A 27,867-nucleotide genomic window follows, 5' to 3' on the forward strand; every position below is an offset into this window, starting at 1 on the left:
GAAGAAAGACAGAGTCACACGTGTAAACTGTAGCTTGCGAGTAATTAACAAGAGATCTCAAAGGTTTTTGCCTTTTAATTGTTTTTTCTCTTTTAATTACTCGTCCGCTGCTAACGAATTCGTTAAGCGAGCAATGCCAGGGAGATAATGAAAGAGAAACGGGAATAATCCAATGAATATTTCTGTTCCAATGCAAAATACATTGTTACAACTATTAAGAGTAGTCATTATTATGATTAAAGTATATAATTAACGCATGCAACTAGCAAGGTATACGAGAGAAAACACTCGCGAGCTTACAATTAGTAGAAAACCTTTATTCTTTCCTTTCTGCTGCAAGTTTTTACAATTATTGACCCGAAATCAGATTGATCGATGGTTCCCGCCTGTTTTCAAACGGGCGTGCTACCACTTGGAAAATCATCGACGCCATCTTGGTCTACCCGCGGTTTGAAACTGTGACGGACACGGTCCCTACGTGCGCGTCGCGTGACATTTTTGCGGTTTTTCGTGTGTGACAGTGTAAAAAAAAGTGGTCAGAAGTGACGAAGTACAAAACGGATATATATTTCGAGCACTCTGCGACGTGAAAGACCTCAAATCCACGGCTGCCCCCCAAATTTGTCTCGCACAAGTACGGCGTACATCGTCACGGTAAGCGACAATTTTCTAAAATACAATTTTACGAAGAAGTTTGAAGAATTTTCGATACACATCTCCGACACTGTAGTATCTTAGTTACACAAAATCGTTTCAATTAAAATGAAACGCATAAATTCGTGATTCGTCAATTTCAACTTGTAAGATTATGCTACCAGTATGCGTACATTTGTATAGATTATCGTTTAACATTAGATATTAATAATTTAACCAGTTACATATTGTTACAAACTATATCGTTGCTTACACTTTCGACTAGAAGCTTAGAGATTATAACAATTGTTCGATTAATTTGTAGATGCAGTATCGGTTGTTACAAAAATCATATCTTCGTCGGCCATTTTATAGAAATTTGTTGTACAATAGTGTTGACGACATTCTTCAAACGCTCTTTACGCTAAGTTGTCCATTTTCTATGTTTTAGAAACATTAGAGAAACTTTTAATGATAGATTTTTAGAGCGAAAGTAATACTATAGCGAAGGTAGCAATGAAATTTGATTATTCACATCTATTGTTGAGCATAAAGTATCTATACAAAGTATTCACATTTAATTGTGTACAAGGTACTAACGACAAAGAGAAACGAACCTTTTCTGACTAAATTTATTTCCTTCTTTTGTATTATAAAAAAGCGTCAAATCGTTTTGGTATAAGATCTAATATTACAAGTTTCTGCAATCGTTTCAAGATAATATATGTATAATTCCGTGTTCAATCAAAACATCACAGTTTTCTTAACAGCTAAATACATAAATAGACATTTAGCTTCTATATACTAGGCAGTATGTTATGCATTGCGATGCAAAATATAAATACATTTAATAAATTCATATCGAATTTATGCATTGCCACTCATAAGTTTAATGTATGTTATAATTCAAGACATACAAAGATTTTTTTATAAGTAAATAGATATTTCTTGACATCATAGAGGAAAATTTGACTTAACATTTCTAAAGAACATTTACAATTAATAATTATAATTAATATTTATAATAAATCTAATTATGTGTTTAAGTAAAGATTCTTTTCTTCAAGTAACTAGGAATGATTTAAACTTTTGAGCGACAATGTGTAATTATAAATTATTAGTCGTATAAATGTATCATAATTGAAAATAATATTCATTTATACAGTTGTCAAAGAGGCAGTTGCATAGGAAATTATCTTAAGAAATTTAATATTGACATTGTTGCAGCTTACGTATATTAATAGTTGAAGATTTGAAGGAAAAAATTATAAGTTCACTTTTGGTAGATTTCATACTAATGGTATCTTCTTATGGCACAGTGTACTTTTTGATGTATGTAGTATCATTAATTTAAGAATTTCCATACACTGAAAATAGTAATAAATGGGCTCATAGTTTCCCCCTTCGAACCTTCAATTGTAAGCATTGTACAAAATTCCTTCAAAATAGTAGCGTGTGTAAAAAAAACTATAAAAAATTAAATTTCAATTCCAGTCAATTAAAAAAAATTATGCCTACAAAAAATAATACTAATTTATAATCTTCGAAAAGTCTGTTGTCATTTTCTAGTTAGAGGACTAGTAATTATTCTCAATATAATGCTTTAATCTCACTTTACATATGAGTGTAGTATTAAATTGTCTTATAGTCTTAAATTGTCTAAGGCAGACATTGTGTATACCAGCAGGTCAAAATGCTTTATCGTTATAAAAAGTGAGTAGATATAAATATACGTGTCTATAATTTAATATTATAAAGAGCATTGGCTGCTAATATTTTATGAACACTAACAATAAGTACTTGCATCAGTGATCTTTGGTAACTGTTATTTAGCAGCATTGTCATATTACCAGCGGGGTGATGTTGATGGTACACTTGATTGACTTCCAAATGGAGGTCCACTGTAAAATGCAACAAAAATGTTTTCAAATACAACTTTGTTCTTTTTAATAATCCATAAACACTACATACCTCCATGCAATAAGAGGAGCAAGCCTTTCTGTTAATCTTTGGTAGTTTCTCTCGAGTTCTCGTTGATAATCCCGCTGATCTGGCCCAATCAGATTTTTGTTTCTTCTCAAAGCATCCAAACACTTCTTTGAAAAATCCTTGAAGCACAGTCGCAGTTTGTGCTGCAATTTAGTAGGCTGTGCATTCTGTTCCCTTAATCCAGAAAGAAAGACGACTGCAACTTCTGCAGGGCCTTGATTAACTGTTGTCCCAATGCAGCCTTGAAGAACCATCTGCAGCATCTTTGCATCAGGTGGTTCCTGGGCTGTAGCTGCTGCTACCTGAAGTAAATTCACGTAAATATAGCAAAGCAATGAGAACAAACTTCTCTTCTGTCTCTAAAGTCCACATACTTCTGCAGTTTTCTTTTGTATATCTTCAATTGCAACCTCGATTGGACTAAGAACTATCTGCTTTCTAGCAACCACTCGAATTCTCGTCTTCAAATATGGAAAATGCGTAGCTACTGTTAATATTGTTTTACGTTTGCACTGTTCCCTCAGTTCCCCATGAGCCTTGCCACCAGGTGTGAATGGCGTTGCGTATACAAAGCGTTCTAAATAATAGGAAGCAAAGTTAATTTCGGAAGTAATGAGATTTCTTCAGTACATACTTACTGATATTAAAATTCCTATGAAAAATTGTTGGCCTATGCCTGAGTTCGTGTAGCTCGAAATATGGTTCTACATATGTGATCTGAACATAAGCCTTATCAGGTTCCAGCTTGCTGGGATCCACAGGATTCGAATCCTTTATTATTACGATATTCTCCGCTCCGAATCTCTCTGCGTAAAAATTCTCCAGCCTTGAAAATATCTCTGGTAACTTGGTCAAAGTCGGTTCTTTGTATACGAACTCTTCGCCGGCAAGATCACCAAAACGTCCACCGTAAAATCCTACTCTGAAGTAAGTTCCAAACACTCGTTTCCCAGCTAGTTGTTCTACTCTTGTATACGCTTCGTGAAGTTTCCTACAACCCAGAAAAGAACGATTCAAAGCATAAACTCGTATCTGGAATGATACTTCTTGAAGAAATAAAAAGTATATCGTACACATGAATATTTGCTAATTTTTTATAATCGTGTGCAGCTTCTGCTATTGGAAGCAACACTCTGTACACATCAGGGATAGCTTCATACATTCCAGCTGCATGGAAAGAGCTGGCAGCATGTTCCAATAAGCCAGCTAATCCACTTTCTGAAAAGTCTGGTCCCAAACATAGACCCTCTTCTCTTCTTGCCAGCACATCATCACCCACTGCACTCTCTTCTAATGCGTTTGGGGTAACTGGTGCCAGGGCAACAGCTCCTACTGGTCGTCCTCCACCTCCTGGCTCCAGTAGGTGTAAATATTCTGCTATCAAAGCTGCACTGTGAACCAAACACATGGCTGCTTCAGTATGATTCTTTCTTTCCATGTGTTGTTGAGCCATGTTCGCCAGCCATGTGAGTCTAAGGTCTGGTGAGCCTTGGTATCCCTTAGCAATCCTATGGAATTGTCAGTTTTGATTAAGCATGATTTACATTTGATGTTTCATTGATATACTTTAATTCGAATGCAATTACCTGTACATAAGATCTAAAAGCATTTCTGGATCCTCTTGGAACTCCTTCATTTTAACAGTATCAGATAGTATCATGTGCAAATTAAACAGAAGATCTTTCACTTGTTCTGGAAAGCTTGTATCTGCTAGCTCTGTGTCCCTCTCAGCATATACTAAGACTGTTTTCAGTGCTCTTCTAAGAGCTCCTTCACTAGGAGCTCTTCCTCTTCCAACAAGAGCTGATAAAGATGTCGTTACTTGCATTTTAACTCTTGCAAAATTCTAGAAAAAATTATATTACTTGCTATATTTGTGAAGTAACTGTATAGATAAGTCGAAATGTATTTTTGAAGTACTGACATTGCCAATTTCGAAATTCTGCCTCATCAATAAATAAAGACTGGCAGCAGCATGGCTACGAACAGCACTTAATGGAGAACTGCATCTCGTGAGCAGCGTTAAACACAGATCACCGCACCTTTCGCTTTCCTCGTCGAACAGAGCACTGTGATACTTAAACACCAAAGCGCGTTGTGTATTAAACATGTGCTGTAATACGGATGTGCTCTGATTTCTGGCTAATGCTCTCAAAAGAACTTTCAACACCGCTCCCACAACTGCACCTGGAGAGTGTGAAAATTTCATTAACACGTATTACGAAATCGAGAAGAATGAACAGTGTACCTCCTCCTCCATCAGCTTGGACAACTGTTTCTAAAGTATCCAGAACCACGAGAGAGGCTTCAGCTGCTAAGGCACCTTCTATATGGGCATCCTGTTCTACTGCTCTTCCTTCTGATTGTTCACAAGATCTTGAAGAAGTAACAGCTTGATTGCAAAATTGTTTCATTGTAAAATCCTAATAAATAAGAAATAAACTACATACCTATAAGGCATTTGGTCCTTACGCCACCTAAGTTTATCCCCGCTCATTCTCTCCTTCCTGCGCAACATCATCTCACTCCTGGCGCTTCCTTGACCAAGAATCACATCCTCCAATCTAGATCGAATATCACTGGTAGCTGCAGCCTGTGGTGGCAGCCTTTTCAATGCCTTCTTGCCCTTATACTCAAAAGCAGCAGTGGCAATATTAAGAACTTGAAGAAGGCACAGAATACGCCTGGAACTTAGCTCTGAACACCATTGCGCGAGCGCAGACTGCTCGAGTCCCTTCAGTACCCACAAGACGCACATCAGAAGATGTCTGGTGGCTTCTGAGCTCAGCGAAACTCTGCATTGAGTACCTGCCGTGTCTGCAGAAACTCCACCAGCTATGGCCAGTGCCACGGACTGCGTGATAGAGCCAGATTCGTCAGGATATACACTTTTATCCTTCGAATCCCAATGATAGAGCTGTGGCAGAGCGTCCATTATAATATTTAAGAGCGGCAGATACAATGCAGCCACTCTGGCTTTCGCAGCAGGATCAGAATATCTGGAATCTACGTCGTGATACGCCATCAGGTGTCGAATGGTCCCGATCGCCTTGTTTTGGAGCATAGGATTCGGTATCTCTAAAGTGTTCGATAGATCAGATAACACAATTCCCACCAAGAAGTGTTGCTGTCGAAACTCTTGGCTAAGTTCAGAAAATCTGGCTCGTTCTCCGGGTACCAAAGTAGATATTAAGCTACCAGAGCTTCCAGTAGATGGACTGGGCGAGGCTGGCGCTGATCCAGACGTGTAACCGGTCCCAAACGGTAGATTAAGCGCCACGTAGTGCTCGTGAGAGCATACTGTTCGCACGAGGTCCAGTTTCAGCGCGTAAAGTGCAGCTGAGTCAGGAATGTGCATGGACGCATCCGATAGAGAGCAGCAGGCGGCACGGATCAGGGATAAGACGAATCCCCTATCCATTATGGATAGCAAATCGGAAAGAAAGTTGCCTAAACTAGATATCAAATTGTTGGACACTCTGGTGTCTTTCCCACAACGCGATGTCACCTCTGAAGTCAACGCAGCAGTGAGCGTGGCTACGTCGTCACAGAATTGTGGTGAGAACCTCGATTTCCTTGGAGCTTCCAACATCCCCATTTCCGACAACGTCACAACCATAGACCGAACGATCAATTCCAAGAAGAACCAGGAGTACGTCACGGCTAATTCTCGTGCCAGTCCTGTAGACACGACCCAGTGCAACGCTAGTTCCTCGTGCAGAAGTCTTCTAGTAGGTTGGCTGTTTATCGAAGGCGATTCTTGACGCATCGAGGCTGTGCGATCCAGTCCCCTAGAGTGTATCTCCATTTCCAAATCCTCCAAGGGTAGATCAGGGTTGCTCTGTGCTCGCACGATGCCAGGACCTTGCGTCATTCTTGGCAAAGAGCACTGGTAGGCAACATAGGTCGCTAGAAGGGCGTGCCTTCCGTGGGCGTCTAATTGTCCGTCGGTTAGATTAGTGATATTTCGGACTAGCAGACCTATGGCTTCGAACACTGTGGCTGCTACGTTCAGCGATTGAGAAGGCAGTGTTGGAGGTCTAACTAACAGAGATATTAATTGGTCCAGTAATTGAGGTAGAGATCGTACTAGAGCAGAATGGGATGCTCTTGCCAATTCCAATAGCGCTAATTTCAATTCCGATTCCATTCCTGCTTCGCCGATCCGTGGAGGCACTTGACCGGTTTCCAAGTAACCACACAATGATAGAAACCTATAATTTACATATTTGTTTCTTGTTATCTTCTCTTCGCTTTGTTGAAGTATTTAAAATTTGATTAAACTATTGGAGTGTTACCTATCAATGTATTTGTCTTGAGGATGAACGCTAGAGACGGGCTCTAGGATCACAGTAAAGACTCCTCTGTGAGCATCCACCCATCTCGTACCTGGCAGAAGAACGTCAGGTGCAATATACGAGTAGTTCGCTGGCGGTGGATCGAGCATCGCAGGAAGGCTGAACTCGCCTGATTGTAAATGCCCATCTCTTAGAAGCGGCAGCCACTAAACATAAAGAATATTAAAAATAATTTCACGTTTCAATTCAATTCTTGTCGTCGATACCTACCGTATACGCTACAGCAGTCTCGACATTCGGTTGTTCCACTTTCTTCTGGCAACTGATATGGTAAAACGTGAACAGCAAATGGTGCTTCGCGCTCAAGTCAGCAGGGAGTCGAATCTTCACTTCGTCGTAGAAGTTCGGATTCTTATTGTGATAGGAGACGGATGTGAAGCACTCGTGAGTCATCTCTGGGCAGGACGATCTTCCGAAAATGGCCGTGAGAGCATCAGCCTCCTGTTCACCGCCCATTAGTTGCATCCTCACTGCGATATTTCGCGCAGAGCCTGTTCTAGAACTGAAATTTGCTTCCTGTAACGGAGAATACATTTTGTTAGGTTACTTTTAATAACAGTCAAACATCAAGAGCGATAAGTAATAATCTACCTTTGGATAAATGTAGAGAAGGTTTCGATACGTTAAATCCGGCGAAAGAACTTCACTCGGGAACTCGAGTATCTCTTTGACTGGTCGACTTTTCTCATCTGGATATGGCACTAGCCTCCTGAGGTCAGGATCCAAGCATCTGGGTAGTTCTTCGGGCCTAGGGCTAAGATCCAACTTCAGTTTACCTGGTAGACATTTCAGTCGCTTTAAATTCGAGCCAGGTCTTCGTAGTTCGACTAAAAGTTTGTACAAATCTTCGTCCCTCAGACGTTCGCTTTCTTGCTTGAAAAAACTTGAGACAGTCAACGCGATAGGCCTAGAAAATAACAGGCATTATATAGAAGTAATTTGGAAGCATTGTATATATGTGTATGCATTTATAATACCTACCTAAATGTATCGAAACAATTACCAAAGTCGTCTGGCGACCAGCTGCGCCTTTTATCCGAACTTCTTCTTTCCAACGAGCCTCTTCTAGTCGGTGGTTCTACTTTTTTACGCCACTGTTCCAATCCACCTGACTTTCTGTCCAACGATCCAGCACTTCCGGTACTGTCCACGTCTCCACCGCATCCTATCACGCTGGAAAGATGAATGGCAGTCCACGCAAGTGGCATTCTGTATCGACCCAAACGTTCGCATGCTGCTGCTGCCGCTGCTCTTACCTATTTTGTTTAGTTTGGTTATTTCATAGCGTATATTTACGGTTAAATGGAATTAAGCAATGTGATTACTTTTTCTTTATTTTTGTCATCCCGTAAATATGGCTCGGCACATTCAGAAATATCACCTTGCAATACTTTCTCGAGTCGAACGACTAAGAATAAGTCTGGACTGGGCTTACTGATACTCATGACACAACTTCTTGCTAAAGTGCTGGCATCGCTATACGCAATGTGGCCGCCAAGCATTCTCTTCAATCCTTCTGAATTCATGTCTACATAAAAGTTTTCGGATACCTGCAGATCGAAATGAGTTACAGAAATGATGATATACGTTTCTTAGTTTATGTTTTCACGTACTTTCTTCTTCTCTTTGGCATCGTACAGCGCTAGACTCGCAAAAATTGGTTCAACTTCTAACTCTAGTTTCAATTGAAGGCATTTTACTAGAATCTTATGGGAAAACTGTTCTGATGGCTCTGGTGCTACACCAATCTCTTGCCATTCATCATCTGGGGAAGTTGGAGATGTATAAAGTGGAAACAATGCTTCCTAAAATTATTATTAATGTAAAAAAATCGCAGAAAAGCTAATTTTATCCATAGATTTTGATATTTACTTGACGGTCTTCTGATCGTTTCTGTTCATTCATCTGATCAATTGTTTCCGGACAGACTCTGTCCAATAAACTTGGGAGAAGGGGATCATGTTGTGAATGCCTCAAATCCAAACTTGCCCAGGATCCTCTTGGCGTGTCGCCGCAATTAGATAGATCTTCCTCTTCATTTGGTGATCCTGAACCATTTGTGTCCTCTTGATCCACCTATTTTTCATTTGTTTCACATTTGTTCTTTAATTATTTAGAAGAGATTGAGATACATAAGACAGAGTGGAGTGTTAAAATGAACATGCATTTCTTCACACATGCAGATTCTGTAGAGGTTTATTTTTACACAAGTACCTCAAAATCTTGTCTTGGAGTGTCCTGAAGCAATCTGTCTCTTGCTATAGGAGAAACTCTGCGTTTATATTTTCTGTGTACTACTACCCAGTCTGAGGTGAAACTATCTATGCATCTTTTGACGTAAGGAGATACTGTGTCCCTAAAAAATATACCAAATGTGTCAAAAGTTTATAAACAAAAATCTCAACAAACACTGTACAGTGTCAAACCATGGAAACATAATAAATTTGTTAGTTAGAAAATAAAATAAATCTTACAGAGATTCATGAGGAACAACTGGTTCTTCTGTTCTGATCTTTCTTTTTACAACTTTTAATTCCACATCTCCTGGTGGAAAGTCCAGTATTGATTTAAGAGGATCACGATCAAGAACTGACTGATGTTGAGCCAAAAACTCTTCATAGTCTAACGGCTCTAATACTTCGCACAGTGACATCTGAAAAATATATTTATTACATTGTTACATATGTAGTTACATCAAGACATAGGGAGTAAGCCATCATGAGAATAAATTAAAGCATACCGTAGAAGAAAAGCCTGAGAATGAACTGCCACTTTTTGACAGATCACGAGAATATGAGGTAGAAGTAGCAATTTGACGTCTAACATCAGCTGCATGCTGTTTACTCAATTTCTGAGTAAAAGCCCGCTGTACTGATGACATTATGAATGCCGGGTTGAAATAATCCTTTGATGAAATCCTAGACATATCATTTAGAAATTTGAAAATTCAAAATTAGATAATACTACATGTGACTGATAATCATAATTATTATTATTAGTAGGATTGTAGCATTCACTGTTCAATTTTCACAGGAAAAATTCCGATTAAATCCGTTTTCTTACATTTTTTTTATTATTTATCAAGTAGTTAAAATTACACGTAACATTATAGTGCTTAACAAACAGTATAGTTAATATGGCTATAGTGGGAAACAAAAGAATGCACTCACGTGACTTTGTGTTTACTAAAAGTTCATTCTGCAAAAACTATGAACACCCTTAAGTCAATATTCTATTTTGACAGTTCTTGTCGCGAACCTTTGTTGCATCAGGGATGTGCCTTTATCAAGCCAAAATTCCCATTAATACCATACAAGTACATCATAGAGTGGAAACTGCTGCAAAAAATTGATTTTGACTGCTCTAGTATTTAGCGCTACCACGCGATCAAGGACAGAAATTGTAGCATCCTTAAGTAGTTCTTGCAGTTTATAACAATTATATTAGTATTTAGCAAAGATAAACCAAAAGAAAGTTTAGTACAAAAATACAAATTTTTCAGTTTAAAAATTTTATGTATAATGATAGCATTCTTTTGAAGGCTTATTTTATTAATTTTAATATCATATTACAACAGTCCTTTTATTTGCAAATTTGTGCAATATATTCTTGTGTACGCAGGTAGAATTTAAAAAATAGTGAGATAAAATTTTGCAGGTACTTTATTGAGCATCTATATAGTACTCTAGAATGTCCACGTTACCCGATACGATTCTAGGAACATGTGTTCAGTGTTTCCCTAACTTTTCCATATACCGAGTGCCCCCATAAAACGAAACCCTGAAAAGTAACTAGCATCTCGCGTACACCATGTAACTCACAGGAATATGACTTCACTCGTTACTTCACAATTTTCCGTATTTATCTCATTTAATTTATTTTCATTTCCATTATTGCATTGCACTTCTTATTTGCAACAACTTTTGTTTCTACCTGTTTTTCTCTCATTCTCTAATCCTTTGAAGTAGAATAGGTCAACGATAAGTTCGTGTTTCTCGGTTCGATCAGACACAATTGTTTCTGTTCTGAAGTGGGATAGATCAATGATAATCGACCGTTTCTTCTTCCTCTCTTTCTCTTATAACAAATATTTTATTTGGTTCATATCACGCAGGAGGGGTCATAAAATAGAATACACAGTAAAATTTATATTTCACATTTCTCTTAATTACACGTCCTTAATCTAATTCATAATCATACACTATATACAATGCTTCAGGCGAACGATTCATCTTTTCATTAAATTATATCGCAATACCATTTCTCCTCTGTCCTTCAGTCCTCTCACACGAATGTACATATATCTATATATAAAATTCTATCAAAATTTTTAAAAAATTCGATCGTTAAATACACGATTTATCATTTTCCAATACTTTAAGAAACGACTTGTACTGCTAGACGATTAGCAACATATCATCAAGCTGCAAATAAACTCGAGAAAGCACTAAGTTACCGCAACGACTCCAAAAACCATTAACAAACAATAGATAATGATCCACAATGTTGGAGCCTCCATGGTAGCCTCAGACGTTGGCTGTTCTTGAGCCAGTGGCTGATTGCTGATGCCCAAAGTTGCTGTTCTCGTTGTTTCGAGTGGCTTGAAACCCACGATTCCTGGTAGCGTTGATCGACAGGTTACATTCAAAATACCATCAGGAAAATGGTACTCCTCCAGTCGTAGAGTCAGACCTATCCGCGTCGATGTAACGATGTCGTCTTCTGAGGTCACAGTGGTTAGTAGTTGCTTGATCAACGAATTATGCACCTGTTGAGACAGCATAAAAATACAGTATCAACAACCACGTGTTTCTATGAAACTTTTTCTTGCACCCTTACCTCGTTCCCATTGAAAATGAAAATGAGTTGCGCTGGAGGATAACTGGGCGACGAAGTGCACTCGATTCTAAGCACGTTGCCCACATCGTAAGAGGGTTGAAGACCTTGCAATTTGGGTTCCTCTTTCGATGGAACAGCGACGATCATGTTCGCCTCAGCGAAGACTGTCGCGAAGCTAGGTCCTTCTAAGGACACCTCGCAAAGGTACGACCCCATAAGGTTTACGTTGCCTGTCGCAGTACATCAAACAGATACACTCTGACGATTACAAACTTGAACCTGGCAGACTTTGCTCTCTGTTAACTTGCACTTTGCGTACGAACCTCTTCGATTACCAGCGCGACCCAGCAACGTCACCTGTTTGCTGTCGCTGTTGTTCAGATCCACGTACACCCCATCGATGGGGAAGTCACGACACGGAGGCTTCGATTCAGGCGTGAACCTGAAGAATTCCATTCCATCTTTGTACCATATCACGGAGTACAGTGCTTCGCCTTCGAGGTCGTACTCGCACCTCAACGTCACCTTGTCCCACCTTGGATCTGCTATCCTGGGCACGTCCAATCTGAGCAGTCGAAGAGTTGATCCTAGAACAAAAAGATTTGAAACTGGGGATTTTCGAAATTTTTAGCTCTGGCTTTCGCACGACTAATCTACATTGAGTAGAAAAATACGATTCATCGATTTATCAATTATATGCTTTCGCACACTGATTTGTTAAACGACTCTCGCATAAATCCAAGCAGTCAAAACATAAGCAGGAAGCTACCTACAGGCAATTATGCGCGAGATTGGAAGTAGTCCATTTAGCGGACCACTAATTACCGCTCGTAACCGGACACGAGAAGATTAGTGGGAATTGGTGAAAGTTTCTGGACCACTGGTAGTAGGAAGTTGTCTGGTGAATAATTCGTCAGATGTAGCAGGGTCAGGATGTTAAATGGTAAACCGTCTTGGCTCGTCTGCGAAGACGTTTAAGCGGACTGCACACGCGTGCTTAACGATGCTAACTCGTAATCCATTTTCTCTGGAGCAATCGACCGTGGACGGGTCGTCTAAGTCGCGAACTAACGAGCTTGCGAGTGTCCCTTAAGCGCGCACCCCATTCAGTCAGCCTAGGCGCCTACGTCTTCGTTTGTAGTCCTCGTTAATTGAACATGAATGAAGCGTTTAACGTTTATCGTCAACACGCACGTTGACAGAGTAATACTATGACAATAGAGCTATTTTTTTCAAGCTTTTTATCTTCCTGATAATCAAGAATTTCTATTTCGTAAATGAAGGGATGCTTTGTAAGAGAAGATATGATAATGATTAATACCGATTAAAAATAATTTTCATGTAGCGGTTGATTCGACTAAGAGTCGAGTGCAAGTCGGTCGTGGTGGTGAACATTAATTCTAACCAATTGCTTTAATTGTAAGGAGGTAGGCAAATAAAGGCGTGCTTAAAGAACACAGTGCAGAGTGCAATATTCGCTTTTGCACATTTGTGAAATTTCAAAGAGTTGTGGAGATACCAGATTTAATTGCTTTAACGATTAAGGTGTTGATTAATCAATTGACGGGAGTAAGCGCGAGGGTGACGTTCCATAGCCCCTATTTTCGTCCGTTTCATTATTTTGGTGGTTGCCCCGTGCTTTCTGGGAAACTATCCTCCCCTGGTTCTGGTAATTAGGTTAAATTGGCCGGCTGGCAGCCCAACACCATGTCTCGTAACATTTCAGTGTCCCGACACAATTAATAATGGACACTGCGAGCTAAGAAAAGGTCACTGACTCTCAGGATACGTAGGTTACGACAATAAAGGTATTAGATGTCGAGAAAAAGTTCGTACGGATTTACATTACACTCGAATCTCTCGACGACTTCTTTAGAGTTACAAATTTATAGAATTTTCAACTGTTCCAAAATTATTCAATACAGTTGATATTTTAAAAATTGTTCTTGTTCTTTTTTAAAGGATTGCCACAACCACCTGGATGACTTCCTGTGGACTCTAGCAGCGCGTTCTACGAGTTCTTCGGTCGGTGAGTCGCATGCTTTTAAGTCCCTCTGGTCACCCAATCATGTCGTAGGACGAAAGGTCCAAATCGACACGGGTGATTGGTTGTATTACGTAGAGTTTCCTTAACGAGCTTGGTGACCGCGAGTATACAATTATACTCGCGAGTAACAACATTTCTTTTGTGCATAGTATTTGTTTGATCGTGTCAGGTCTTCTTGCACTTCGCATTCTTCAATAATTACAACTATAATATCGCAATTTTTAGTTAAACGTGCAAGAAGACACTTTGCAAGAGGTAGATACCAAAATCAAAGCAACAAGCTTGAATACTGTTTGCGTGTTTTAGTAAATGTCGATGTGTTTTGATGATGGAATCACTTCTAAATGTTTTCATTGATATCGAACTTATTTATTGTTTTAAATAACACTTCTTTCTTTCAGCTTATTTTAACAATATGTAAATGAATTTACCATCGATTGTTTTTTTGCAGAGTAGGATATTTTTTGTTTATGTTTATGGAATTTTTAAGCATGAATTTAGGTTTCAGGGTAGTGGACATCACGCTTGGAGAAAGAAGAGGCCACGTGCCGAAGAGGCCCGGCTAAATAGCCTTGCAAGAGGGCAACTACTAATGGCTCTGCATTCAGAGGAATCCTCTGGATGCAAAGTCATTCTTTGTTGCTACTTTGTCACCATGCTCGTATTTGTGTAGCAGTAGTAGTAGTAGTAACAGTAGTATTTTGTATCCTGAGGACCCATTGAAATGTGTCTATATCATTTTCGTCGAGTCGCGGTATCAATTAGTCATTAGTGTTGCGACCCTACATACTCGCGTTTCTCAAAACAGTGTTGCGATTGGCAATGAAAAGTATATCTATCCTTGAGTCATTACAAGCAGTTTAAATAGTTACACAATGATACCACATTACAATCATAAGTACGATTACTTTGAAGTGTTCGTCATTAATATTTTTATAAATTAGTATCATAAATTGTAAAAAGCGTTTTAACAGTGTTATTCTCGCGATAATCCTACTAGATTTTTTAAATAATTTATTCAGAATGAGTAATAAGTAATATAAAGAGACGTTCATCACCTGTACTAATTAGGGCGCAGAGTAGCAGTAGCGTGAAACGCATATCAGTCAGACGCCTTTTTGTGCATTTGAAGCACGTATCAAACATCTCTGTTTACGACGAGCAATTTGTACCCTGAGACTGTTCTGTCCAAGTTTAGATTACGACACCTTGTTAGCCTCAATTCCAGGTCTACCTTTCTTGTATCATCCTCTTCTCGATCCGCGACGCGTACACTGTTGTTCGTCTTTTGATTTTCTGTTACTCTACTCGATGCTCCACGCGATTCTCGTACACTGTGCAATTACGTGCAACTAAATTCCGCAATCCACGTAATTGATACGCAGCGTAACACATTGCCGTCGCTGTCCCTTCTTAACTCATTTCCGACTAAATGTAATCACTAGAACCACCGATTGCACCTATCTAATCGTCAATATTGTGTCATCTGCCATTCTCAATTGCATATCTATACGCGTAACAAAAAAATTGAACAATCGCGTTCTCCAAGACAGACACGAACGCACATCGCGGAAAATTGATACGGTTCAAGCGTGTTACATGCCCGAAGAACCGTTTCGAGGGATATAAAAAGTTCCACGCGATCGCGCGCGACGCGGTCCATTAACAAACGCCGTCTGAGAATTCGTAGTTGACAGAATGCCTTGGCGGGAGCTGCACGACGAATGAGGTACTGCTCTCACCCACGCATGCTCATCCATTTTGGATCATCGCATCCTCTTTGTCGCGCGTACTCTATTTCTTCCTCCGTCTCGCTTCTCGAGTGCTAGAGCTCCGGAGCAATTGCGCGGAAAGGTTGATGAGAGTATGTTTAGAGGGTTGTTTGAAAATAAATGACTCGCGAACGAAGGTTTACAATATATATTCTTCCTGCTTTAGTGTTTATTACATCCAATATTATACAAAGAGTAACATTTCGAATAACACACCCTAATTTGTCGGCTATTAAAGAAACTAAAGATAGTTGAAAGGAGTGAGACGTATGCAAGTATCCATAAAGAATTTCCCTCAAAAAATCGATTCACGAAATATAAGGAGAATAGCAAAAAGCTCGTAATATGATCATCAAAGAATAGAACTTTCGGTCTGTATAGTTCGCCAAAAAATCATATCAAGTCTTTCAAGCATGATCAAGCCATACATTTCTGTTAGATCCTGAACGCGAGAACTTGGTTTGGTCGCGATCAGACAATTAGGAGGATCAACTCATAACGTTCGTCATAGTTTGCTGATTGAACAGGTCCGTTTGCACGGCGTTTAGGAACATTGGCACGCTGTGCTGTCGTTGCAGGTGTTGCTCCACCAGCGAGCCCAGCGTAGCGGAGAACGCGGTCTCCAAGAGGTCCACCCCCTCCTCGCTGATTTGGAAGAACAGGAAATCGTCTGGGGACTCCGCGTACTGACTAGATAATTTGTATCGACCCTCTTTCGTCCTGTCCACCCGCCAACCGAACAGTTGGTAACAGGCTTGTCGATACTCTTGCGACGATGCCTTAAAGGCCTCCTTCAGACGGGCTATTTTGATCTCGTGGGTCTGTTTAAGCTCTGCTATTTCTACATGCGAAGAATGAAACACATTTCTGTAGAATTTTTATTAGAGTTTATAGTAAGAGATAATTACCTTGCACTTGAAGGGTAGACGTAGTCGCGTTGGCGTTACCCTGTGCTACTTTCATTCTAAGGTCCTCTAATTCACTCAATAACGCCCTCTGCTTCTCCTCCGCCTGTTTTTCCGCTATGGCAGCGGGATTCATGGTGAAGTGCAGCACCCTCGCGTTGCAATTGAAATCGCCCTTTAGTGCTCGATGTTCCAATTCACCTTTCAACCGCTCGACTTCTTTTTTTAGTTTATTGTACTCCTCTGATTGGCAACTCTCAGCCGCGTGGAGGTCGTTCTCCAATTTGGCAACCAATTCTCTGTAACCAAGAATTATGTTTGCAGTGTATTTTATATATCGAAAGTAAGCAATCGTTTAACGAGTGTTAATTACCTATACACTTCTATAGTGCGCTCCAGTGCAGGAATTCTTTCGGCTAACGCGTTGTTGCTATCCGCCGTCGTCTCCTTCTCGTACAAGTCCAACTGCTGTCGATAACTGTCTCTTTCTCTCGTAACTAGAGTCACCTTCTCCTGCAACCTGCTCATAAGCGTGTACAGTTTCTCCGTCACGTCCGTGACCAACTTCTTCGACTCCTCGTAGTTCTTCGACAGTGTCTGCGACTCCCTCAACGCAGCGTCCAATTTCGATCTGAGTTGTCCCTCTTCTGATTTCATCACCAACTCAGCCTGTTGCAATCGATTTAGCTCACTTTTCAGACCAGACGGCCCACCTATGATTCCGATCGATTCATATTCGGATAAACGCAACAGAAGCTCCGTCTTCTTTGCCTCTAATGAAGCAACTTGCTGTTCCACCTTTTCTGTATACTCTAGCCTGTTAAATTAGAGTTTGAGCACCGCATTACTCGTAATACGAATTGTGCAAGTGGTTTAGAAAATAGAAACGTACCTCTTCATTAAGTTAGCCACTTGTTCTTCCAGAAGCAATTTCCCTTGAACAGACTCCCTCAACGAGGCGATGGTTTCCTTCGCGTAAGACAACTCCTTCTCGAGTTCGTTCACCCTCGCCGCTTTCGCGGTTAACGATTTCCCTTCCTCCCATAGAGCTCGTTCTGACTCTAACCTTTCGATCTTTATCTTCACACTTTGAAGTTCCACGTTCTGCAACTCCATCTCCTGTTGCTTAGCTTGGTATTCCCTCAGGTTCCCCTCCAACTGCGTTATCCTTGCCTGCGCAGCCTCCAATTTCAATTGTACTTCGGATTCATCGACGGTGTCCTTAGCCACCTGTTTACTCTCTTGTATGGAGGCTTGTTTCAGCTCTTGCTGAAGCTTTGCGTTCTCGTTCATCAACGACATGTTTTTCTGCTCTAAACTCGTCTTCACCTGTGAATCAAATAATTCATTAGCTCTAAAAACGAGGTACACCGCTTAACGAAACTTCGAGTAGCATCTCGAATACGATTTGCGAACCTGAAACAATTCTTTTTCCGCAGCCGCCTGTGCCTCTCGCGCATCCTGGATCGTCCTGCGCGACATATCCAGCCTCATTTCCAGCTGTTTAATTGTTTGCTTGTCTTGCTCTGCTCTCATCTCTAAAATACTTTTCTCCTTCTCGAAAACCTCTTCCATTTGCCTACGTATCTTGTGAAGTTGTTGCATAGCTGCCTCTTGATGAGACAATCTTGTTCTTAATGATACAACCTAATGTGAAATGAGAGTATTTATATAGAGTGTTAAGAAATAGAAAGGGTAGGGAAATGCAAAGGAAACGATCATGACTGATACCTCTCCTTTTAGTCTCCTCCATTCCCATGGGCTAGTTGGAACATTCTCTGTCTCGTTCTTGCTTAAGGTAGAATTACTAGACTCCTCCATCCTTGGCCTTTTAGGTGTAATACTGTGTGTCTCAAAGTCAGAAAATGCAAACGTAGTGCCTGATAATCTTAGGGAAGTACTGCTACTATTGCTTTTACGATATGCTTCGGATCCTGACCTTAGATCCTTTATCATTTTGATAACACTTGTTGGATCTTTGTCATCCATCTATAAAAACAAGTAAATAATGATAAGATCTACTGCAGTACTTCTAGTCTCTTCAGGTTATGTCCAATTATATTTATATGTGTTTTAATAAAATTAGACATCCACCATTGTGAAATAAAACTTACTGTCACAAGTTACCGTGTCGTTATTGCAAAGTAGTTCAAATATCGACACGAGCGTTGCTTAATGGCTGTTTGAATGCATAAATATAAAAGACATCGATATACGTATATTTTTTTATCTGATACAAGATTCGATTCACCGTAACGTGTTTTTCGTTTGATACTACAATTCTACAACGCTATATTATTTTGTTCCTAAACGTTTCGTTATTAGTTGCTGTGTTCTACGAATTCTCTATAGGTATCATTACTGTCACCGACACGTCGGTTTCATTTAACTATAGCGGCGGAATAAATCAACAGTAAATACACAGCATGACGGCGGTAAAGTCTATGCCATAGAGTAAGCAAGTATAGCAAGCGATGCTCGCAAGTTATAGCACGTACAAGTGCTAGCACAACACGCTACAGAAATGTCACTATAGAGATCGTCGCGTGGGCGTGGCCACACTAAATACTGTTTAGAGCACGCAGCAATATTGGCTAGAGAAATATAGCAGTGCGCTCGAATGCCTAAATTGCTACTACGGCAAAAAGTAACTAATATAGTAACAGTGACTAATTCTGACTAGGAAGTAACCAATGTAACAGTAACGAATGATACATCGTTATGCACTGCCTACTTTTAAAGTACCAATGTGTTTTTTAAATAACAGAATTCAAAGGAGACAATAACGTTTCATGATAAATTAAGTTTGGAAAAGGATAGATAAGGGACGTGTAAAAAATTAAAAATATTTGAGAATTGAAATTCGCACAGACTGACTGTCAGATCAGCTGTGCACCACGGTACAGAATACTTGTACGTTCCGTTGGTATTATTCGATAAATAAATCGTAAAACGTGTTGACATTATGAAATGAAATCGATTTGATTCTTATTTCATATTATAGAAAGTCGCTAATTCTAATAATGCGCGTGTTATACTTCGTCGTAAGTTTAGTGATCAGCGTATCGTCGTTTGCTCGTGGGGTTAGTACAATTTCGAATTCATATTCATAATCTCGCTGTATTTTACCACGTTTCGACGAAATGGTCGCATGAAATTTTCAGAGCGAGCTGGATTACGACGGTTGGCTGCATTTACGATTATGGCACGCGTTTAACAACGAGCCTGAGCCCATTTTTATAGAAAGGGGTAATTGCACTGTGTCAAGTATTCGTAGCGGTGCCTCGGTTGTTGGGCAAAATGGATTGTTACCGGCTCACATAACTGAGTTGAAGAACCTTGCCAAGAATGACGGCAAGTACAGGCTGAAGGCGGTAGTTCGAACCTCTTCAGGAAGTGAAATGTCATTCTTAACTTCTGTACCTGCTGTAATTATATCATACTTTTAATATTACGTATACCGTACAAATGGTTTTTCAATCGTCGCATGTGCACGCATAATTTGTCTCTCCTTGCTTGTAGTGCTACCTTCTTGGCTCTGATCTTGAAGATGTCATAACAGTTTGGTTGGATAGCGCAGCTGAACCTATAGTTGTAAGCTTATCATCCCCTGGTCCATGCAATCTGCAGAATCCTTTTACCAACATGTGGACGACAAATGTTATTGTTAAGTACCCGGACGGTGGGCCAGCTCCAGACACTGCTACGTATATACAGAAACTTGAACGCGAGAGAGAAGCAAGGGAAAGGGGAGAAGCCAAAGACAACAGATCTTTCTTTGCAAGATATGTATGTCTTTGTTCAGAATTTTACAGTCATGCGTTGCCTAATGCCAAGGACTCAACCATCATTATGCGACGCTTGCTTGCAGTTAAATATTGTATTTCACAGAACACGTTGCTTTATATTTCAGTGGATGTACATTGTTCCCGCATTGATTTTTGTTGTTTTGTCATCCGCAACAAATCCGGAAGCTGGAGGAGCGGGTGGTGGCAGTACCCAAAGATAATGAGCCACGAGTGCATGTTGTATCTCCAAGAATGCTTGTGTGGAAACCATTTATTTATAAACTTACAGTGTAATTTTAAATACAATTAAAATAACATTACTTGTTCCTTTTCGTGAATAAATTCTGATTTAATTACATTTTTCCATTTATCTCTTATTTTACCGTGTTTAGCGTGTCGAAATACGAAAATGTTAAGAGAGAACTCTGTCCAGCTTAATCTCCATTAATATGTTACAATATAGCTTCTAACTGCTACAATTATATAGCATTAACGTGTATAGTTCAGTACAGCAGGTAAGGTTCACAGGTGAGTTAGGAAAAGATCAATAATCCGCTATCCGATGAGTAAGACCATAAGCTGTTACCACTGTACATTACGATATGCGTGGCCACTCGAGCTGATCTTAACCATGGCAGCGTTTTCTTTGAATATTCAAAAACATGTAGAACCTAGCCTCGTAACTTCCGGCAAATTCGACGGCTCTCACGCTTGTTTAGCCGTTGCGACGTACGGTGGTAATATTTTGGTGCACAGCCCTCACAGACAGCCGCAAATAACCGGTCATGATCACGAGCAGTCCGACAGAAAGCTATCCTGGAGTGGAGAGCTTGCTGAACTTGCGATAGGGTCCGAGGTAAGTGCGATTTCTTTGAGCCATTCAGAATTCTAAGTAACTTGAAATGCATTTATGTCACCTAGATCACAGCATTATGCACTGGACGGCTCAACGAAGACGAGAGAGATGTCCTTTTAATTGGGACTGCAACACACGTGCTGGCATTCCATGTAGAAGACAACTCTGATATTTTCTATAAGGAGGTACTATTTGATCGTGCTGAACACCAGTGAAACTTCATTGAAATTGTATAATTCTCACGATCAGATGTCCGATGGTGCAAGATGCATAATCATTGGCAAGCTGGGATGGCTGCCTAATCAAGTCGCGATCGTTGGTGGTAATTGTTCCGTGACGATTTTAGATTCGCAGGGCACAGAGATATTCTGGACGGTAGTAGGCGGTATCGTCAGCTCTTTGACTGTCTTTGACGTCGATGGAGATAATGAAAACGAAGTAAATTATACTACTCAATCCACTAGTTGCTTGTAAGTCGTCCTTTAAAAAAAGCTACGTTATAATGTTTAGTTGGTCACTGGGACGAAAGATTTTGAAATAAAAGTGCACAAGGAGGACAATGTGATCTGGGACGCCAAAGAGACAGCCTCGATCACCACTTTAACCGGTCTCCCTAATAGAAGGTTCGTTTATTCGGTAGCGAATGGTACTCTTGGGGTCTATGAAATGGGCCAAAGATTATGGCGCGTCAAGGTATAAATTACGAACTAAAAATAGAAGAATGTCGATTCGATGAATATTAATTTGGTGCAACGGAATCCTTCGATTCGACGAATTTTTCAGTCCAAACACCGAGTAGTTGTTACAAGGAGTTTCGATTTAAACGGAGATGGCACTCCAGAAGTTGTAACCGGATGGAATAATGGTAAAGTGGACGCGAGGTTGCCCCATAACGGAGAAGTAATCTTTAAAATTCAATTAACTGCTGGGGTGGCTGGAATCGTAGAAGCCGATTACAGAAGAATTGGAAAACTTGATTTAGTCGTTGTATCCTCAACTGGAGAAGGTGGAATATGGAATACAATATTACTACTGTGTCCGATACCTTTATATTATATACTCAAATTATATACACTACAAACTCTACTTTGATTTCAGTGCGTGGCTATGGTTCTGGTTCCACGATGGATACCCCAGAACCTGGCGAGGCTATGCGCGACTTGTTAGCCAGGAAGCAGGTGCTCCAAATGGAACTTAGGCAAAGAGCAGCTTCTGTTCCAAGTATGTATCACGGGACGAAGTTGGCAGTCAGTTTGTCCACCTCGAACGGTGCTGCTCGTGTTGCTCTTGCCTCAGGACCCGGACTTCTAGTAAGTTTCAATACATTTACCCGAGTAAGAAGTACATAATAGTAGTTTTGGTGCTCAGTAACGACTGTACGTAGATTCACTGCGCGATAGTGTTTACGGAAGGAGTGTTCGATGGCGAAACTTTGGTGGTCCATCCTAGTAGACCCAAAGGGGAACTCGAGATAGAGCTTCGTCCATCGAAGAATGCTCCTGTGGACATGCACGTGAAGGTGTGCGTCGGTCCCTCTGGTGCAGATTTGTTGCAGGTACCATACTCTAGCAGCCAAGTAATGAACTTCGCATAATGGCTCTATTATAGCGACTATGTTAAAGATAAGAATGAATTTTTTGTGGACTGATTTCAGGTGTTCGAGATGACGCGCCAGTTGCCCAGGTTTTGCATGTACGAAGTGATCGAGCGACCAGGGAACGTCGCGGAGGATTTCATAAACGACGGCGTCACAGCCGAGGCACTTGTTTTCCGTGACAAATTACGTAGCAGCGTAAATTGCGTAGATACCTTTCGTTATTGTTCCGTCTTATCAGTTTGCAGAACGACCTCAAAGAATCGCCCTCTGGCTGAACCAAAGCCTCATTCTCGTGGACGAGTTCCAAGTCAAAGAGGACGGGGCGAACAACAGCGGCATTGAGATGTGGCTTCGCGGAATGAGGGACAACAAGATTCACTGTTTCAAGGCAGACGCAGCTGGGAGAGTAACGATTAGAACGGAGGACTCCACGTTTGCTGGCGACGTAATCCAATCGTTGGCCTTGTACTTGGGCCTCAGAGAGCTGCCCTCCGAGGTCTCGTTCCCGGCTGACGAGAAGAAGCTGTTGGACGCTCTCGAACGTGTCAAAGGTGAATCAGAATATTAGAAAAAATATATTTTGTACTTTTTCATTGGTTTCAGTGAAGGGCAATTAAGTAGTTCGTGTTAGAATTGAAGGAAATCGATGCCAGACTGCAAGCAGAGGCCGCCAGCGAAACTTTGTTACTGAAGAATATTATAATTCGCCTGGAGGACGCGAGGATTCTCGAGAATATCGATGAAATGAGACGGAAACTCGTACAGTTGAAGAACGTAAACGCAGATTTGACCAGGGAACACGAGATCAGGATGAAGAGCTATCGAGAACTCACTGCGAATCTGAAGGAACTTAATCTTGGGGTGCAACGTGCAGCCAGATTGAGAGGTACTAATTTTTATTTTTCCTTCACCCTTTCCATATCTTTTATCAGTCTTTATTTAAGTAAAACATTGCGCGAGTGTTTCTTTTAGTAGGGAAAAGTGCTTCGGACACAGTAGCCCGTTGCAGAGCAGCGATCCAGGAAGAAAATCCGAAAGCTCTCGCGGTTGCATTCAGACATGGATAAATTTTATTCATTTAATTCTGTGTAAATTTACATTAATAAACGCTGCTTTATACAAAAGAGCTTCACGATGATCCATTTTTTACAATATACATAAATACATTAATATACATTTAAACAGATAGAGGTAAATGATGTATCACACTTGTGGACCATTCGCGTACCCCTTCATCGTAACATTAAGAACAGCGCAGGAGGGACACCGGGTCCTGTGACGACCCCACGCATCCGAGTTACACCATCCAAACTAAGGTTCCCTCGAAGAAACCTAAGCTTGGATGGTGGATATTTTCCACGACAAGACTTAGTTTCATTTTTGAATAGATTCGAATCTTTAAAAGTGGACAAAATACACCCCCCAGCGAACGATCATACATCGTGACACTATAAATCGACATCAAACAGCCAGTACTTCCCAAAGTATGTACGATTACAACCAAAGCTCCGTAATGGAAATAGTTAATGTAACGCTTGAGATCGACGTCGTTTAATGAAGCGTTCCTCGCACGGAAATGCTGAATCTCCTCTTGAGAGGGACAGGCGAGGGTCGTCGGAGAGCGTTCAAGGTCCCGTCAGTCGAGGCCCTCACCCTGAAGGAATTCGCTTGCTGGCCAGAATTGCCCGGCAATTCCGTTAACAGTTTGGCGATGTCGGTGAAAACGGCCATGACCTGTCGAATAAAAATAATCGGGCCAGTCCGCCGCTATCGTTACGTAACGGCTGCTGAATTATCTATCCACCATACTATGACGAGCGAACCCTCTCTCTCTCGCACCACGCTCGAAACCGGTTCGCATTATCGCGCGCACTGCCGTTTTTTTCGGCTCCGCGCTACCGCCAACTGTTCGCGACACGTGTAAGATCGCCGATTCTGCCATTCCTCCGTTTCCGCTCCACGCGTCCTCCCGTTCAACAGTCTCTCTGATCATTTCGAGTCGCAGGGTTACGTACGCAAAATTTTACTGAGACGCTCACGGGTTCGTCGACACGATTCTCAAATTTGCTTTCCGCTGACACACGTTCGTAAAGTGAACGCTATATTTTTCAGAGAGTAACATCCTAATCTGAAAAGGGGGTGGAATATCGCTGAGACCAGAATGCGAATTCGTACAGATCGATAAACCCTACGCGGTCCCGAAATTCTCGATTATGTCCACGGCTCCGTGTAATTAATTGTGAAACAAATTTTTAATTACAGACACATTACGATACGTCGATAACACCGTGGCGATCTTGTCCCCGCGATGCTCTCGCGGTATCTGCCGAGCGTTCCCGCCCGCCCCCGTGCGAGATACAGAATTTTGTTTACCACTCGGCGATCACGCGTAAACGCCATGACCGGCTTCCAGGCGGAGGAGGAGTAAACAATCGTTTTAGAAAAATAACGGGGGCCCGCGATTAGGTCGCGTGACCGATCGAGACAAAGCGGAGCGATCGATTAAAGGGAGAACCGGACGGGAAAACCCCCCCACGGTCTCGACGGAGTGGCAATCGACGGGTGGACGGACAGAAACGGGGTCCCGGACGGGACACACGAGATTTCCGATCCGTCGCGATCGACGCCCGACTTCCTTTCGCGATCGATGACGCGGCGTTACGTCAATAATCTCAATGTCGCGCCGCGGCGAGCTGCTGGCCAGACCTCACGAATATTCAGCACACGGAGAGATATCAAACGGGTCGCGAGTCTGAGGAAGCTTCCGCGAACGATGACGTGGGGTGACCGCGTCTGGCACATGTGCGGGGTACTCGAGGAGAACGCCGGAAGCGCCGTCCCGTTCTGGCCCGATTTCGCGCGGTATGATCGCTTTTTGGGGACTTGTGAACACGTGCAGATCGGTACAGTGTATTGTTGGGGATCGTGGCTCGATCGATCGCGAGGTAAGAATCGAAGTTCTCCCAAAGGGAGACGCTTTTTCGAAGAATTCAGCTTGGACGGTAACTGAGAAAACAGTGTCTGGAAATTTTCATGCAACGAAACGTGAGTCCATCTAGTCGAATTGAATTTTTTCGAGAGAATTGGATACGCGTGCGTCTTAATCGGTCGCGGAGAAGAATTATAAAAACGCGTGGCAGACATGTCCGAAGCAGTTGTGACTGTCGTTCGATGATAGAGTTGTGTTGTAATTGTTTACCTTATGGCTGGCTGAGATAATAATTTACACGTCTATGCTGTATCTTAGCCCTTCACCTAAGGTTACGATGTGTACGACAAAAGAGTCAATGTCAGTATTACGTCAAAAGCTTCTGGCTTTATCGTGGACGCATGCTGTGTCAACGACTTTGGATTTTTCTAAAGCAAAGGACTCGTAAAGTTATCTTCGGTAGCACGCTTTGTCGATCGAACTATGTTCCATTAAATTTAACACTGTGTACTGTAATTTACATCACTGGATATTACTGTCTTTTAACTAATTGAAAATTCTGCATGTAGAAAAAAATAGAAATTGGACAGATTCGAGACACGACGTTAATACGCGTCTGAATTTAGGGGAAAATGGCCAAGGATTTGGAACGAATTGAAAATAATATTTTAGTATAATAACAAAAATGAAGAATTTGTTATTTAGTTTTACCTGTTCGACGGATTCTCTGACGGAAATTTCATGAAACGCGTGAGCCTCGATTTCTTCTGCCCTCCGATGTCCCTCCGCGGTAGAAACTACCCTCTCGCCAGGAGTGTACGTTAGGTCTGCCTTATTTCCTATCAGTATCACTACTGGTGGCACTTTTCTGGTTTTCCTCGCGTGTGACACTAGGAATCTGAAATACCACTGGATCATCTACTAGAAAATGTTCACGATACATGGTAAATATTATTCTAAAAGTAGTAATGCTGAAAAGTTTGTTTCTTCAACAATTGGTTGAGCATTCATTGAACAATTATGCTTTAACGCATCCCTTTAGCCTCGCTTTCTCGCCAGAGCCTCCCTTTGCCATTCTGTTCAGCGTTACGCGACCCTTTGATATTCTCGCAACTTAAAAATAGCTTGCCAGCTAATTATTTCCGCACATCGTCGAACTAATCATTTCCCTCTTCCTCGGCCAACGCGTTGTTATTCTCGCGGGATAAAAAATTACTTAAACAGCGTTCAGTTTTTACTCTCTTACCGAAGACGAGACGTTTCGTCGAAGCTTACACGATCCGACACGGAATAGACGAGAACGATGGCATCTGCCCATCGTAATTTCAATTCCGTCGGCGGGGGCAGATATCCTGGGGGGTCTGTTAATTCCCACGAGGCGTCCAAGAAGTTGTCCACCTTGTAAACTCTCTCAATACTGCAGTCGTATTCACCAATGTATCGTTTTGTCGCGAATCTCACTGCCAGAGCTAAACATTTGGGGGGTACAAACGATAAGTCGAAGATTCTGAAGAAATTTGGGAAATTCTTTGGACGTTTGGATATTTAATGCTTGCAAAATTTGAGAAGGTCATGTCATGCGAGATTGTTCGTGCAAAGAGTAGGTTTTTAAATTGTTACGCTTCGCGCAATATTTGAGGGTTCGTTACCAGTTTTTCCGACACCCTGATGGCCGAGCAGGATCACCCTGACGACCCTCGGATCCTTGTTGGTCAGGCCAAGATTCCAAGCGATCGGGGGGCTAATTCTTTTCTTCAGCGATGCAGCCGGTGGACTGAATCTCTCCATGACTTAACCGCCACTGCACTCCCTCTCGAGTGTCTCATCGATTATGAACCCTCTCTGTAACCCGATGATATTTAATAGACGCGTTCATTATGCACGCATTCCTCGAACTACCCTCTTGTCCACCGACCCGTGGTTGGTAAACAAACGATCGATGACAATTGTCCATATTTGCTCACAAACGCCATTCATTCGAAATGGAAATTCCGCTGTCTCCTGTTCACGCCTGTCCGCCTATTTAATCCGCTCGACAATCAATCTTTTTTTACGAGTTCTTACCGAATGCAGATTTCTATTTCAATTTCTTCCCACTTTGTTTGTGTAATTTTTCTGAGTTTATTTAAAGTGTCGATAAACAAGGAGCAGGGG

General features: G+C 41.3%; 6 protein-coding genes across 8 annotated transcripts; 2 read left to right on the forward strand and 4 right to left on the reverse strand.

Moving 5' to 3' along the window:
• Positions 1-856: 856 nt before the first annotated feature.
• On the reverse strand, positions 857-10,276 carry Zir (dedicator of cytokinesis). 2 transcript variants are annotated; one of them, XM_076905893.1, is made up of 20 exons: positions 10,151-10,276; positions 9,721-9,898; positions 9,455-9,633; positions 9,195-9,336; positions 8,853-9,056; positions 8,594-8,785; positions 8,306-8,530; positions 7,962-8,236; positions 7,572-7,887; positions 7,191-7,496; positions 6,921-7,126; positions 5,073-6,836; positions 4,871-4,998; positions 4,547-4,809; positions 4,209-4,468; positions 3,696-4,130; positions 3,261-3,613; positions 2,997-3,199; positions 2,605-2,924; positions 857-2,534 (listed from the first exon to the last, which is right to left on the reverse strand). In XM_076905893.1, exons 2-20 carry the CDS (start codon positions 9,859-9,861, stop codon positions 2,480-2,482), a joined length of 5,967 nt encoding a protein of 1,988 aa, XP_076762008.1. In that variant the 5' UTR covers positions 9,862-9,898; positions 10,151-10,276; the 3' UTR covers positions 857-2,479. The 2 variants fall into 2 exon arrangements, with proteins under 2 accessions (XP_076762008.1, XP_076762007.1); XM_076905892.1 differs by lacking the exon at positions 10,151-10,276 and adding an exon at positions 10,044-10,125.
• Positions 10,277-11,387: 1,111 nt separating this feature from the next.
• On the reverse strand, positions 11,388-15,046 carry LOC143430028 (uncharacterized). The gene is made up of 4 exons (XM_076905995.1): positions 14,925-15,046; positions 12,143-12,406; positions 11,820-12,049; positions 11,388-11,748 (listed from the first exon to the last, which is right to left on the reverse strand). Exons 1-4 carry the CDS (start codon positions 15,010-15,012, stop codon positions 11,428-11,430), a joined length of 903 nt encoding a protein of 300 aa, XP_076762110.1. The 5' UTR covers positions 15,013-15,046; the 3' UTR covers positions 11,388-11,427.
• A 934-nt stretch (positions 15,047-15,980) lies between these two features.
• Positions 15,981-18,770, reverse strand: Mad1 (Mitotic arrest-deficient 1). The gene is made up of 7 exons (XM_076905406.1): positions 18,658-18,770; positions 18,275-18,532; positions 17,960-18,190; positions 17,436-17,872; positions 16,917-17,360; positions 16,547-16,842; positions 15,981-16,479 (listed from the first exon to the last, which is right to left on the reverse strand). Exons 2-7 carry the CDS (start codon positions 18,530-18,532, stop codon positions 16,127-16,129), a joined length of 2,019 nt encoding a protein of 672 aa, XP_076761521.1. The 5' UTR covers positions 18,658-18,770; the 3' UTR covers positions 15,981-16,126.
• A 576-nt stretch (positions 18,771-19,346) lies between these two features.
• On the forward strand, positions 19,347-20,673 carry Emc10 (ER membrane protein complex subunit 10). The gene is made up of 4 exons (XM_076905407.1): positions 19,347-19,626; positions 19,708-19,971; positions 20,066-20,332; positions 20,457-20,673. Exons 1-4 carry the CDS (start codon positions 19,567-19,569, stop codon positions 20,550-20,552), a joined length of 687 nt encoding a protein of 228 aa, XP_076761522.1. The 5' UTR covers positions 19,347-19,566; the 3' UTR covers positions 20,553-20,673.
• Positions 20,674-20,753: 80 nt separating this feature from the next.
• On the forward strand, positions 20,754-23,864 carry LOC143429687 (BBSome complex member BBS2). Of its 2 annotated transcripts, none has more exons than XM_076905392.1 (11): positions 20,754-21,187; positions 21,253-21,372; positions 21,437-21,625; positions 21,698-21,880; positions 21,971-22,193; positions 22,286-22,497; positions 22,572-22,742; positions 22,842-22,946; positions 23,023-23,335; positions 23,416-23,670; positions 23,757-23,864. In XM_076905392.1, the coding sequence occupies exons 1-11, from the start codon at positions 20,894-20,896 to the stop codon at positions 23,849-23,851; spliced, it is 2,160 nt and encodes a 719-aa protein (XP_076761507.1). In that variant the 5' UTR covers positions 20,754-20,893; the 3' UTR covers positions 23,852-23,864. The 2 variants fall into 2 exon arrangements, with proteins under 2 accessions (XP_076761507.1, XP_076761508.1); XM_076905393.1 differs by having other exon boundaries at positions 23,760-23,858.
• Positions 23,865-24,189: 325 nt separating this feature from the next.
• LOC143429830 (ras-related and estrogen-regulated growth inhibitor) lies at positions 24,190-27,524 on the reverse strand. The gene is made up of 4 exons (XM_076905628.1): positions 27,363-27,524; positions 26,960-27,182; positions 26,425-26,611; positions 24,190-24,518 (listed from the first exon to the last, which is right to left on the reverse strand). The coding sequence occupies exons 1-4, from the start codon at positions 27,499-27,501 to the stop codon at positions 24,336-24,338; spliced, it is 732 nt and encodes a 243-aa protein (XP_076761743.1). The 5' UTR covers positions 27,502-27,524; the 3' UTR covers positions 24,190-24,335.
• Between the last annotated feature and the right edge of the window lie 343 nt (positions 27,525-27,867).

The sequence above is a fragment of the Xylocopa sonorina genome, chromosome 12, assembly GCF_050948175.1.
Source record: "Xylocopa sonorina isolate GNS202 chromosome 12, iyXylSono1_principal, whole genome shotgun sequence".
Classification (NCBI taxonomy): domain Eukaryota; kingdom Metazoa; phylum Arthropoda; class Insecta; order Hymenoptera; family Apidae; genus Xylocopa; species Xylocopa sonorina.

What these genes read in the sequence shown, in the direction of transcription:
- Zir (XM_076905892.1), bottom strand. An exon ending in CAAGACAAATACATTGATAG is followed by an intron (nt 6,837 to 6,920) that starts GTAACACTCCAA and finishes TGTAAATTATAG; the next exon opens with GTTTCTATCATTGTGTGGTT. An exon ending in AAATTAGCAAATATTCATGT is followed by an intron (nt 3,614 to 3,695) that starts GTACGATATACT and finishes TCTGGGTTGTAG; the next exon opens with GAAACTTCACGAAGCGTATA.
- LOC143430028 (XM_076905995.1), bottom strand. Translation starts at nt 15,012, where the DNA reads ATGTTTGATACGTGCTTCAAATGCACAAAAAGGCGTCTGACTGATATG. An exon ending in CTGCGCCCTAATTAGTACAG is followed by an intron (nt 12,407 to 14,924) that starts GTGATGAACGTC and finishes TTTTTGTTCTAG; the next exon opens with GATCAACTCTTCGACTGCTC. An exon ending in TCGCGCTGGTAATCGAAGAG is followed by an intron (nt 12,050 to 12,142) that starts GTTCGTACGCAA and finishes GTACTGCGACAG; the next exon opens with GCAACGTAAACCTTATGGGG.
- Mad1 (XM_076905406.1), bottom strand. Translation starts at nt 18,532, where the DNA reads ATGGATGACAAAGATCCAACAAGTGTTATCAAAATGATAAAGGATCTA. An exon ending in GGAGGAGACTAAAAGGAGAG is followed by an intron (nt 18,191 to 18,274) that starts GTATCAGTCATG and finishes ATTTCACATTAG; the next exon opens with GTTGTATCATTAAGAACAAG. An exon ending in GTGGCTAACTTAATGAAGAG is followed by an intron (nt 17,361 to 17,435) that starts GTACGTTTCTAT and finishes CTAATTTAACAG; the next exon opens with GCTAGAGTATACAGAAAAGG.
- Emc10 (XM_076905407.1), top strand. Translation starts at nt 19,567, where the DNA reads ATGCGCGTGTTATACTTCGTCGTAAGTTTAGTGATCAGCGTATCGTCG. An exon ending in TCTTAACTTCTGTACCTGCT is followed by an intron (nt 19,972 to 20,065) that starts GTAATTATATCA and finishes CCTTGCTTGTAG; the next exon opens with TGCTACCTTCTTGGCTCTGA. An exon ending in GATCTTTCTTTGCAAGATAT is followed by an intron (nt 20,333 to 20,456) that starts GTATGTCTTTGT and finishes TTTATATTTCAG; the next exon opens with TGGATGTACATTGTTCCCGC.
- LOC143429687 (XM_076905392.1), top strand. Translation starts at nt 20,894, where the DNA reads ATGAGTAAGACCATAAGCTGTTACCACTGTACATTACGATATGCGTGG. An exon ending in ATGGAGATAATGAAAACGAA is followed by an intron (nt 21,626 to 21,697) that starts GTAAATTATACT and finishes TATAATGTTTAG; the next exon opens with TTGGTCACTGGGACGAAAGA. An exon ending in TGTATCCTCAACTGGAGAAG is followed by an intron (nt 22,194 to 22,285) that starts GTGGAATATGGA and finishes CTTTGATTTCAG; the next exon opens with TGCGTGGCTATGGTTCTGGT.
- LOC143429830 (XM_076905628.1), bottom strand. Translation starts at nt 27,501, where the DNA reads ATGGAGAGATTCAGTCCACCGGCTGCATCGCTGAAGAAAAGAATTAGC. An exon ending in TCAGGGTGTCGGAAAAACTG is followed by an intron (nt 27,183 to 27,362) that starts GTAACGAACCCT and finishes CCAAATGTTTAG; the next exon opens with CTCTGGCAGTGAGATTCGCG. An exon ending in TCAGAGAATCCGTCGAACAG is followed by an intron (nt 24,519 to 26,424) that starts GTAAAACTAAAT and finishes TTTATTCGACAG; the next exon opens with GTCATGGCCGTTTTCACCGA.